This window comes from Arvicanthis niloticus, chromosome 7 (assembly GCF_011762505.2).
Source record: "Arvicanthis niloticus isolate mArvNil1 chromosome 7, mArvNil1.pat.X, whole genome shotgun sequence".
NCBI lineage: Eukaryota > Metazoa > Chordata > Mammalia > Rodentia > Muridae > Arvicanthis > Arvicanthis niloticus.
The window spans coordinates 53,133,898-53,147,448 of record NC_047664.1 but is presented as its reverse complement, the minus strand read 5'-3'; the positions used below and the strand labels follow the sequence as shown (position 1 = coordinate 53,147,448).

At 40.9% G+C, this 13,551-nt stretch overlaps 1 protein-coding gene across 1 annotated transcript in view; it reads left to right on the top strand.

Annotated features, from left to right (window-relative positions):
• Window positions 1–13,551, top strand: part of Adgra3 (adhesion G protein-coupled receptor A3) — a 94,786-nt gene that overhangs the window by 29,335 nt on the left and 51,900 nt on the right. The window contains exons 2-4 of the mRNA XM_034508936.2: window positions 1,570–1,641; window positions 9,045–9,116; window positions 12,398–12,469. Of these exons, the coding sequence (XP_034364827.1) occupies window positions 1,570–1,641; window positions 9,045–9,116; window positions 12,398–12,469 (216 nt within the window). The remainder of the gene's footprint in view (window positions 1–1,569; window positions 1,642–9,044; window positions 9,117–12,397; window positions 12,470–13,551) is intronic.

The window sequence follows — 13,551 nt, the reverse complement described above, 5'->3', positions numbered from 1 at the left end:
TCAGAGAGCCGGTGAGACCTGCTGGAGAACAAGATAACGTGAAAGTGGTCGAGCTGGGCCCTGAGTGGAGCAAGCTTGACTCAGAGCTCTCAAGCACATCACAGTAGCTCCTCTGCCACATTTATCACTGGCAGGGATCCCATTTCTCTCTCCCTCCGCCCTGTTCTCCCTGTGCTCTTTCTTTTACAAATCTGACTTAGAGCAAAGCAAGCTCAATGACAGCTGGCTTTTCTGTTTACTTGATATATTAATGAAGAAGTCAGAGACGCACACCTACAATCTTGCCTTGCAGAGGTGCCGTGAGTATTTGTGTCTTCATGTAATGACTGTCCTACCTGTTGAAAAGGCTGCTTCTGAGCGGCAACATCATGTGTGATAGTTTTCTGTCCCAAATGACAGTTGTGTGGCTCTTGGCCAACCTTGTTGAATATTGAGAAATGTGGGCAGAACAGACACTGTTTGGGTTCAAAATCTGACTGATGGAGCTTCACTCTATTGCAGAGGACCTGAGTTCAATTCCCAGCACCACTGTCAGGCGGCTTACAACTGCCTGTGAACCAGAGCCCCATCATAGCTAACTCCCTCTGCTGGTCCCCGAGGGCACCTTCATGTATGTCGTGCATGACCACAAGCACACAGACATGCATATAAGTAAGAATAAAGTATTTGAAGTCTGGCTGCTGTTTGCTAATATCATCTGGCTGTTGGCTTACTTCTTACTTCTTGGTTTTTCTCCTCTTCATGTTACCACCCTCTTGAAGTAGGTTTTTTTCACCTTGTTTTGATAGTCAGGTGCTTAACACTGTAGAAAATTCTAGACTGTAGAAAGGAAAGAATAGAAAATTTATTCAGTTTTTTTTTTTTTTTGGTGGGGAATCCTATTAGGGTACCCACCCCCCCACCCCCCACGGTTTTAGTTTGTTTTTTTAGTGAGCACTGTCTTCCAATGTGAGATAAGCCATGATAATAGAGCCACCCTGTCTGTCACTGTGGGCTAAGGCAAAGCAGGCCACACAGACACACATAGACACACACACACACACACACACACACACACACACACACAGAGCTAAGGCAAAACAGGCCCCCCCCCCCCCCACACACACACAGAGCTAGTGCATTTGCAGATTGTTAAACTGCAGAGAAAAGCCAGCGGTATCCATACAGTATCTAAAATGTATTTCTTTGTTAGGTTGGTACTTTTTGGGTCACATGTCATGTTTTCTATTAAGTTTCTAGTTATAACTTAGGTATTTAAGTTCCTGAGCTGACTGAGTGAATCGGTACATGGTGCCCAGCTTTACCTTGTATTGAACCGATAGCTATTGTCACTTCATTTTCTCCTTTTTAATGTTGTCATCTAAATATGACCAGAATGATTTAAGATGGGACAAGAAGTAGAAGCTGTTTTGGGAAAGAAACTCCATTATTCTGAAGTGCCTAAAAACTCTGGTTAATAATTTCTGAGAATTCTTTCTGTGTTTAAACAACATGAGCTCAGTTACTTTGATATTGATGGTATGTGCTAGAAAAGTTATATATATATATTTTTTTTCTTGTCATTTTTAGGATTTTGAGCAACAACAAGATATCCGAGCTGAAGAATGGTTCATTTTCTGGGTTAAGTCTCCTTGAAAGACTGTGAGTATTCTCTCATGGTCATTTCTCCTGATTTAGATAATATGTTTTTATTGTAAACCTGCCAATGGAACTGCCAACAATTTTAATTAAAATTAGTTTTCCTTAATATTTTATTATGCAAAAGTTCAGGAAGTGATGTTTAAAAGAGAAACAGTTATGGATTCAGAGGTCAGTACACTTCCTGGGAAGAGCCAGATACTAATTCCAGTTCATATGGGCTTCATGTTTGGTCACAGTGTCTTTGCCCTGACCTGAAGTGATCACGAGATCCCGACAGTAATGAGCCAGTACTTACTGATGTATTATACATGACAGCACATTGATAATGGAGGAATCTGTACAGATCGAGTCCAGTAAAGCTGTATACTAAACAAGCTGTGGACTTAGCTGACCACTTATTAGCTTTGCACAGATGTTTTAAATCTGTATCCTAAAATGATACGTGTCTTGTCATAAAATAGAATGCAACTTTATCAACAAGTATCACTTAGGTAAACTGGTATTGTCTTCAGTATCTTGGAATATAATAGTATTTTTTACTTAAAAGTTTTCTCATGAGCTGATGGGTTACTAATAGTTGTTTTGGGTGGATTTTAGGGAATGGATATGCTATTTACTTGTGTTCTGAATGCTGTATCATGGATCATGTTTAAAATTGTACTGGTAGGTGTACATTTACTGTAAAACATGGAAGTACATTAGGGAGCCACATTGTATGTGAACATTTCTGTAAAGTTACAGTCTAATGTAGTTTTATTGATTCTCTGTTCTTCTCAAAATTCTGACTTTTCTGTACTCAGCATTCTCCTCACCATTCATCCAGGGGCTTCTGCAATCAAACTCCCCCAGCATCTGATTGCTTAGGTTGCTGAAGTGTAGCTTAGGCATATACCACCTAGAGATCGGTGTCCTTTTCTGCATGGCCCTGTTCTTTTCATGTTACTACATGACTGTAAGTTATGTGTGTATATTATTGATATCCAGATAATTTTATAATAGTACATTTACATACTTTATGCATACATGTACAAAGTGTGTGAACATGCAGAAAGAATACGTACAAACATGTATAGATGCACAAAAGCTTTCTTGGCACTTCAGGACTTAGTATGCACATTTTGTATGTTTGTTTGTATTGACTTATTCCTGTCATGGTCCTCACAGTCCATGAGTCTAGAGGATGTTACCTACATTCTCAACTCTAGGCCAGACTGTGCTGAAACTAATCCTTTGTGCATGTTCTGTGGGTTGCTTCAGGAATGGAGATTTGGATCAGTATGGTTGAGTGGAGATATGCCTGAGGCTTGAGGGAACGAATTCCCTAGATGTCAGGTGAAAAGAAGGAGCCTGTTTTTTGTCTGCTGGGTGCAGTTCACCAGAGTGGCGTGAGGAGTGACTCTAAGCAGTGGGGAGACACTGCTGGACCCACATCACTGGGCATTAGAATGGAGAAGGCAACATCTTCCCATCAGGCATTCTTCCTGAAAAACTGTTAGCAGATATCCCAGCATGCAGCACAATGCTGGACATTTAGTATATGCCGAGCAGGCAGTTGAGGGGATTCCCATGGTCAGAGGAAGGGTACAGGCACCTGTGGTTTATCAGTGGTGTCTGTTGTATAGAGACACTCTGCTTGGCTTCATGTGGTTGCTCATGTACACCATAAACACTGTGGTAGCATGGCTAGTACTCAGTGCGGCACTGGGAATTAGGCCTTTTTTCCAATAGCTTTTAACTTACTTTGTCTTTAACCATATTTTCTGCCTTTTGTTGATAATAAATCTCTAAAATTGCCAAAATAAATTAAGTTGCCATTGTGGGTATATTAAAATACATTAAATGGTTTTTAGCCTTTTAAATACCTGAATTCCAAAATACCACCAGGCTTTTGTGAGGAAAAAAAAATATGCTTATACACAAGACCGAGTTTAAGGTTTCTTGCTGACTAGTGTGGTTCATTCCCAATTGTTAAATCAATCTCATGTTTTATGCTGGGGCCACTTGAATAACTAACTCAACGTCTTATTTCAGCTTTTGACAGTGTCTTTAGGTCCTAACAGCTGAAGGGCTTCTTAGTTTCTAAGGAGATACTAGAGCACAGTGTCTATTCTTTTGTTCTTTCTTTCATGGTTATGCTGAGAGGGATTTGGGCACCTGGGATACTGCCTTATGAATAAGGATTATGCACTTCCATTGTGGAGGATGGTGGCTCTGAAAGGTGTATGGAGCCAGCCACATCTGCTCTGCTTCTCCATGTCTTTTAATGTGACATGATAGTTTTATTATTACTATTACATTTATTACCTCATTTGTTCTTATTTGAGACATGGATGCATAATGTAGTCCTGGCCTTGAACTTGCAAAGTGCATCCTGCCTCCTAAGTGCTGGGATGGCAGGTGTGGGCTGCCACACCCAGCCGAGGCAAGGTTGGGATGTTTATATTTTAAGGCATATTACCCCATAGATCACGTACTTTTTCCTAAAGAAGTCAGTGCTTTTACCAAGTGTCTTGGTAATTTTTCTGTTGTCACAATAAAACCCTATGACCAAAGCAATTTTGAGAAGAGTTTATTTAGGTTTAGGGTTGCATATGGTTAAGAGTCCATCATGGCTTAGAAGATTGACAGCAAGAGGCTGGGCTAGTAACGGAAGCAGGAAACTTGACAGCTTACATGTCAACCATAGCTTGAAGCAGAGAGAACAACCTGGAAGTAGGTGGGACTTTTTGCTTTCAACACACTCCTTTGGTGCTATGCTTCCTCAGCAGGACCACACACCACTTAGATGTCCCCAAACAGTACCACCAACTGGGAGCCAAGTATACAAATGTCTGGGACTATGGAGGACATTTCTAATTCTGACCACCACAGGTACTTTTCTGTTGCTACCTAGAAGGTTGTGGAGAGATTTGTGTTGGCTTACTGTTCACCGAGGCAGAGAGGTCATGGAAGCCAGGATAGCCTAGGAGGCTGGAGCAGCTGTTTGGGGCTGTGTGAGGTGATAACAATATACAATGATGCCATAGTCCCATGGTGATGACAGACAGGAAGTGCAGTGTTCCATCTGAAGCTGGCTGGCTGTAACTCTGAAGGCCAGCCCCTGCACCCATAGTCTCACATCTCAAGTAGCGACGCCTCCCAACTTAGATATTTCTCATCCTCGCAAAACAGTGCCACCTGCTTGGGACCAGTGTTGCCACACCTAAGCCTGAGGGGTGAAATTGTGCAGTGAGACCAGGCAAAACAGGCCTTCAGTTTGTAAAAACAGATCTTGTGCCTCTTTTCAGGTAGATTTTTATGACCGAATGCATTCTGATTTATCAGTACATTCTGAAGTTAGGCTGCTGTGTACTAGACACACTTTGCATTGTTGGGGAGAGATATTAAATGAGGGAGTTTGACTATAAATATTTTTTGGCAGTGTCTGATTAATATGGCTATTATTAAATATTATATAATATGTCAAGAATTCTTTATTATTAAAGAAAAAGTATATCTTTAAATCATATTACACTGCTCAGTTATTCATGAGAGGTATTTTGTAGAATCACACACAGTTTATCACTGACCACAGATTTATGAACTGCCTTAGTGAAATCAGTTTCTCTTGTTGAAGCTGTTTAGAATCTGAGAAGGAAAACTTATGCTTTAAAAAATAGGGCTGACATTATATATTTCTATTTGCAGAGATTTTTTTTTAGCTTATTGAAAATAAATGAAAAATAGGGATTGTTTACACTCAAATGCATACACCTCTTAGAGCTAGACAGTGATGGTCACCTGGAGAGTGGAGAGATAGGATATAGAAAAGTTAAGGCTGCTGATGTATGTGCCTTCTGTTAAGATCTTACAAACTTAAGCAAGTTAGAACAAAGGGAAAGTCTTATTATGAAAGCTTGCATAGGACAATTGAAAAGACCAAGTTATCTTTCAAATCAACAGTTTACTCCCACTCAGCAATTTAATAACGATTAGCAGTTTACTACCTCTCCTCATTGGAATATGTCGTTACATCATGTACACATTTGAAGTCAGTGTGACAGACAGCAAGACACTGTCGTCTCTGAGAAGTGTTAATAACATTGAGTGAGATCCATGTTCTTTACAGTGTAGCTTGGTGAGTAGCTGGGTGATTTTTGTGGCTTTCTGTTGTTGACTGGTATTTGTATAGGCAGAGAGAGGTTGTTAATGTAACTGTGTCTCTCAGCTTTGCTTTACTGTTTTATCCATCCTTCCGTCTATGCACGTCACCCTGTAGATTATCCCATTTCCCTAAGGCACAGTAGAATATGCTCTTGCAGGACTCGATGTTGGGGATGGAAACCAGTGCCTCTCTTGTGCCAGAGAAGCTTTCTGCCAGTGACTACCTGCCTGGCATGGAAATGGTCCTTTCTAGACTCACGACAAAATATGGCCACAGTAGATGAAAGTGAGTGTGGGAGTGATAGACGGGGTCAGGGTCTCTGGGATTTTTGCCAGTTGCTCTAAGGACTTTGCCTTCTTTCCCCCCCCTCAACTGATGGGAACTTTTGGAGGTTTTAACAGAAAGACATGATCAAAATTCTGCTCAGGAAGATCACTAGCAATGGAGACTAGCTGAGGAGATAGGATACACGTGAAAACTGTCTTCAAATCTGCGTTCAGATAATGCCATGGGGGTTGAACAGGACCTGTGTGACTTGCGACATTATTATCATATACAATAATTTATTTTTCAACTTCATTTTCAAACATCCAGTGAGGCTGAAAGAATATTACCTCCAGCACCTTGATTTAATGATGACCAACTTCATGGCGTGTTTGGTTATCAATTTTTCAATTGCTCTAGGTATAAATTTATTTAGCTCCTTTAATGAATTCCTACTGCATGAAAAATGTGCTTAAATCCTGACATCAAGAACTTTACCACATTTTCTTCATTTTTGTGCATGAGGGTTTATAAGAAGGAAAGATTGAATTTTTTTTTTTTGCTCCATTTTAATCCAAATGAAAGTTGGGTAGATAGGCAAAAGTAGCTCACATCATGACAGACAGGAAGTAGAGAAAGGAAGGGCTGGTGCCTAGCTGTTTACCTTCAAAGTCTTACTCTTAGCAAGCCCCTTCCACCAGGGAGGTTTCAGCTCCCAGAATTTCTACCACCTGTAAAAAGTAGCACCACCAACTATGGAGACCAAGTGTTTAATACATGAGCCTATGAGGGACATTTCATTTTCAAACCATAACACTCAATGAAGTGTACCAGAACTCAGTGGAGGCCATGACAGACAGGATTCATAAAAGTGAAATTGGAATAATTTGGAGCATTTCTAGTCAGCTTCGTGGACTGAGTAGGAAATGACACATCAGGAATGTTGGCTTACAGTAAGTAAGTAAGTAAGCCAACAGATGAGCAGATGAGCAGAGACCAACTTCACCAGAATGTGTATGTGAATTTTCCCAGGCGATGTTTCCAGAAAGCAGCCCCTGCTTTGACAATTAGAATAAGCTTTTAAAAGAAAACGAAAAAGATAGAAAAGCTCCCACTGCACAGTTAGTTTTCTTTAGCTGGGAGGGCAGTAATGTGGAGTGTGCCTCTCAGACGAGATGCAAGAAACCCCAGGATCTTTGTTCAACTTTGTAAGACTTGTTCTTTGGAGTCTTTTCTTGAACACAAGTAGACAGAGATTCTGATAAATCCGAGCTGCAGTGGGTTTGAGAGTGCTGCCTGGGGACTGTGTCTGAGTCTTCGAGACTCCATGAGCATGGGCTTGAGGGTCCTTGGTAGAAGCATAGATTTTAGATGACCATGATGCAGGCCACCTCCATATTGTAGAACAAGTATTGTTAAAGTCCAGGATCTGCTTCTGGGATGGCCTCTCAAATCCCAGATGAAATAAATGGGAGGGACTCTGGAATTCCGAGTTACCTGCTGCTCTGGCTCGGTGAAGAGTCCTCTCTCCGTTTATGTTGTTTGGCTATTATTGTATATGTCACCAGCCCACATGTGAAGAGACGTGGCACAGGAGACTCGAGTGGCTGTGTAGGTCAAGGTTGCCACCATTAGAGATAAACATGGGGAGAAGAGAGGCTTAAGGACTTTGTGTTTGTTTGTGGGCATCCATCCTGCAGACAGAGGACCAGAGGACATTGACTCAGTGGACAAGATTTTCAAGTTGGTCCTGGCACACAGGCTTACTTAGGGCATCTGGGTAGGCCGCCTACTGGAAGGAATGTGCTATTGTACGATTGGTGGAAGTGCTGGCCTTTGCAGAGGTCTAGCTCATGTTTGAATGGATTGTCTCTGGAGGCCTGGGTAGGAGGCCTCTGGTAACTGGGTGGGGAGACATGACTGTGACACTCACTGATGCCTTGCTGTGCTCGAATACTGGCACGGAAATATCCGGCTGCTTGGGAAAGAGAGTAAAATGAGAGGGGATACAGGCTTCCTGGTTTGCTTTTGGGTATATATTGTGCGGTATAATGTGTTTATTTATAAGCTCACTTTATGGAGAACATTACCATAGAATCTCAGGGAGGGAAAAATATAAAAAACAAATCACATGACTTTTAGAGTACATATTTTAAAGATATTTGTTTGGAAGAATTCAATTCAATGATACTTGTGTTAAGCACAACCATTGTGATATATACTGTATATCTCACATATATAATATGTATCACAATATATGTGATACACACATATTATAAAAGTATAACATGCTAAGGAGGAAATTATAGACATAAGGAGTGTGTGGTCCTGGAAAGCTGGCTTAGTGGTTAAAGTGCCAGCTTTGCAAGAGTGAGAACCATAGATTGTATCACTTAGAATAAAAATCTATAAAATGCCTGGTAGGCACGGCAACCTACCCATGATTCCAGTCTAGGGAGGATGACATAGGAGATCTCCAGAGTAGTCTGACTAGCAAGACTGTTGTCAAGCTCTGGGTTTGATTGAGAGACCCTTTCTTAATGAGTAAGGGGGAATGAGCATGATTCCTGACACCAACCTTGGGTTCACACATGCACACACATGGCATTTGTACATGCAGCCACATGCACATGCACTCTCCCTGTATGCAAACATGCTTGCAAACAATGCATATCACACATACATAAAAATGGCAAAAGGAATTAAAACAAAAGAAATAATGCATCTGTTTTAAACTGGTTGAATTTTCAGGATGATGAGGACCCTGTAACCTTTTATGACATCTGCTTTTGTTTGAAACAAAAAAGCTTTGAGGTCAGATTTCTTAAATTTGAACTCACAGTTTGTTACTCAGTGCTTGGGAGATCTTGGTGTAACTTTCTTTGCTTTGGTTTTTTTCCCATACTGGTGGTTCTGTCTGGCAGGTAAGTGTAGTATGCTGAAATATTTGATGACATGGTGACCGTTCAACTAACTCTTACTTTTCCTGTCACAGGGACCTCCGGAACAACCTTATTAGTAGGATAGCCCCTGGTGCCTTTTGGGGACTGTCTTCACTGAAGAGATTGTGAGTTTTGAATTGCTTGCTTGTGAGTCTGAACCTTTCCTTCTATAGTTAGCAGTGAAGTCCAACTTGACAAAAGAGGCTCGGCTGGGCAGGGCCCTGCCAGAGCGGAGTCGTTAAGTGGTCTGTCAGTATGCTTTGGGTGTCTCTTTCGTACTAACAAACTTATCATCATGTCAGCTCTGTAGCCATAACTCCTGTAGAGACAGTCCTCAAGCTATGACTCCAGTCAAACTCTACTTCTTTTGAATTACAGAAATTCCAGCTCTGTTAATGATGTAATGGCTTGCCATTTCCTTGTGAACTTTTACTTCAAAGCCTAAAGAGTTGGTTTTATTACTCTGAAAACTAACCTCTTGCCACAGTTTCTCACGTTTGGGAAGTGAACGAACTAAAGCTGTGTAGACCACACCACACAATGTTCTTTGTAAAGACACTTGCTGAGTTCCAACCGCTTACACACTCCGCTTCAGTGGAAGAACTTAGGCTCTTGGTGCACAAAGCTGTAGAGGGGGAGAAGTAACCTCTCAAGTTCTTGGTCTGAACGTGTATGAAAAAAGACAGACTAAAGAGAGAAAATCTGATTTGTTAACACACATGTGCTATACAATGTGGGCAGAGTCAGGAGTGAATGGCTGTCAGACAAGGACCTAGGACTCTACCTTACTGAGCCTCTTTAAGAGGGCATGAAAATAGTTTTAGAGAGAAATATCAGGATGAAGGAAAAGGACTCATAGTGTAGGTAAATGAAGAATTAACGCTTAAGTGCTACCCTGCCCGAAATTCAGGAGCTGGGCCAAGTTCTCATTATCCCTCCCAGTCACTGATACTTACGTTTCATGATTTTTTCCCCTCTGACCTCTTCCTTCTTTTATCATTACACATTATCTCTTCCCTGTGTGGGTCACCACTGTCTTCACAGTGTCTTGGGTAGCAGAAAGGTTAATATTTATAACACCTCCATGCCGAGATATAGGCCAAAGGAGCTTAACTGTCAGTTAAAGACAGTCCCTGACAGTGTTTTGAAGGTACCTCAGAAAACTTTAGGCTCTTGCTAGTTCCTTATCCTAAATAATGTCTCAAGTACTGCTGTCTAAAAGTTTAATAATCCTGTTCAGTAGCATTTAACTTAATTACTGGTAATTGTGCTAGGCTTTGCCATAGCCTGTTTGCATCGCATCGCACAGTAAGTGCTCTTCTGGTGTTCCTGCCTTGTAAGGTAATTGCCATTTACAGTGTTCTTCCTGCCAGAAAATACATTCTGAATTCCAAACAGCTGACTTGTAATTGAGCTTATAGCATACAGCTTGCAAGCTGAAGGATTCCTACGTGTAGACTCAGTGGGATATAAAGATAGCCATTTAGTCAGTGGTTGCTAGCTTTTATAGACCCAGACTCGCTTTCTTGCAAGGCTTTAAGTCATTCATTTCAATGGCCACACAAAGTGTTTTGTCAGTGTCCGTGGTTTTGTCTGTACTCATAGATAATTAGAGTCAGGAAGATTAAGTAGCTTGTGAAAGATTAACTACCAGGAGTAGTTGAAACTCAAACCCATTCACTTTCTTCTTTGCTTTATCAACGAATTTAAGCTGATTCTCAATCCAAATGAAACTCATTATCAATACCTAAGTTCCATTTAAGTAGGCATAGCTATAATGAAATTGTTTCCCAAAGAGTCAATGGTAATTACATCACTGAAAGCTCAGAAGTGAGCTAGGGTAATGAATAGGACCAAGGCACACTTGTTCAAGCAACAGCCCACAAGATGATACCTCATTTTCTTAAACAGTAAAACCTAGAAATAAAAGAAAAATCCACTTACAAAAATCTGGCACAATTAAGTGCTTGGCTTTAATATCCTAAGGAGCTCGAGTAATACGAGCCTAAGAGCAGGCTTTGTGTGGCTTAAGGTTACATTAGCCATACAGAAACCAGAGCTAAGGCATCCTGTTCTGCCCAGATAACTTAGGGCGGGCGGCTTTTGAAATACAAAGGGAAAAACTCATTGAGGAGATAAGATACCCAGGTCAAATGCTCTGTTCTTCGAGTTTATAGTGAAAACCATGCATTTTCTGCTGTGAGCAAGTGCACAGTGTGGAATGTAGAGGCTTTTGTTTGGAAATAGGCACTTTAATTACTCTCTTCCTTTTTATAGTGTAGCTCAGAGTGTAACAAGGAATATCTTTCTCGATGACAGAAAACGTTGTGGACATTAAAAGAAATGGATAAATATTTTTGAGATTTTAGTTTATATAAATTTCTGATTTCTCTATTAACATTCCAGGTGAAATTGAATGTAACAACTAATAACCAAAGTTAGTCAAGTCCACTAATGAAAAAAGATGCAAGGCATGCCATTCCAAGTAGATGTTTGAAGTTGCTGTCCTACTCACGGTTTTCCTGAAACCTGGGTTAAATGTAAACTTCACTGCATCCCTTGCTCCAGGTGTGAAGTAAAATAAGAGAGGAAAGATGCAAAAGTATGTCAGTTAGCATTTCACCACGGGACAGGTTAGGAGGGCTCCACAGGCAAAAGCAGTTGTCTCTTGAGTCTTACCGAGTTCAGTCTGTGGAGGGCAGGGTGAAAGAAGAGAAATTTAAGAATTTGTCCCTCCAACCTCCATGTACATACTGTGGCACTTGCATACTCTTGTGCTCAGGCATGTTCCTCCAAATATTAAATAGTAATAATAGTTAATTGTGAATACATAAAAGGAGGGCAGTTTATAGAGTAATGAGAGGAAAATATTTAGAAGGTAATGCGTGCTACGAATTGTTAGGGTTGACTGGCAGAATAATTGGGCTGCTATCTAGATGTTGTTGAAAATCATTTGGCTTGGGAGTAAATGACAGTTTTGTGAGGTAAAGGCTAATTTAGGCCGGCTTCATTCTAGTCAGAACGTCTGAGTAACTAAAGGATGGAGTACAGAAGTCACGTTGTTAATGCGGTTGGAGAATGGGGCTGAGTTCTCTAGCCCCCGCCTTGGCTGACTTGCAGGACATCTCAGGAGTTCATAGTAAGATGGAGTGGGTCTCGTTTTACTGCTCTAGTTTTATTTTGAATAATTTTGTAGAGTCAGTGGTTGGAATATAATTAAATAGCCTCTTGTCTCTGTGTGCCAGAAGGAAGATAAACCAAAACCAGTGTTCTGGAGTGCCCTTTGTAGCTCACTTGAGGGAGGATGCAGAAAAGAAAGGTCTTAATGTCCTTGACTACTGAGTGTAATCGGGCCTGTATTAATTAAGAGAACTAATTAAAGACATACCCTTCCCCCTCCCCTTAGGGACCTGACAAACAACCGGATAGGTTGTCTGAATGCAGACGTATTTCGAGGACTCACCAATCTGGTTCGGCTGTAAGTACCATTTCTACCCTATTAAAATGTAAGGTATTTGAACCAGTAGACACTCAAGAGGTTCTGAACATCAGTGGCATATTTAATATTCAAGTAGTAACTGTAGGACTTGCAGAAGCCACAGGGACAGGAAGCTTACAACTGGGTCAGGAGATGTAGTGTCCTCAGAATAGAAGATGGGTTAAGCATCCCTTACTAAAGGAGCGTTTCAGAATTGCGATGCTATCATATGCACAGGGAGATGCTTTGCAGGTGAGACCCAAATGTAAACGTGAAATTCATTTCTCTTTTATCATCACCCCACAATCAGAGCTTGGAGATGACCTTACACAATATTTTAAACACTCTATTGCATAAAACACAAGTTTCATGGTATACAATTTTCCATGCTGTTGTCATGGAGTTCAAATATTTTGGAGCATTTTGGATTTCAGATTTTTAGATTAAGGACTTCTAATACACCATGTCAGCACAGCAGGCCTGTGGTCTCACTGGAGGTCATCGTGTACTGATTCTGAGTGTTGGTGCTTGTGTGGTAGCAGGGCTGGCATTCCAGTCTAAGAACCCATTGTTGCAGATGTGACAGGAAGCAGGGTCACCTGCCTCAACCCTGTCATTCTCTACCCTCTCTCCACTGTTGACACTGTCATATTGAAAGATTCAGCCCATACCTCAGAGGAGAGTTTGACCTATTCACAATCCCTAAGTTTTTGTCCTGTGCCTTCCTGTGTCCTGTTCTGCCCCCACCTCCCCTTCTTGAAACCTACAACGTTATCTGTCCTTGTGTTTGGATGGTGCTGTCATTTTTCTCCAGAGACTGCCATACTACTTTAATGTTAGAAACCCCAGAAGGGTGTGCTGTCTCTCCTGAACTCACCACCATAATATATTAAGTACCTGTTTTCTATATTTTTATAATGATAAAATGATACTTAGTGTTGAAGGCTACAGCACAAGTTAATATACTGTTCTTTTTACATGTGAGTCATATTCTTAACTTGTCAAAGTTTTAAATAAGATATTTTTCTATATATGGAAATTCTTTCTCCTCTGTATATGTGTGTACATGCATAATTTCTCCC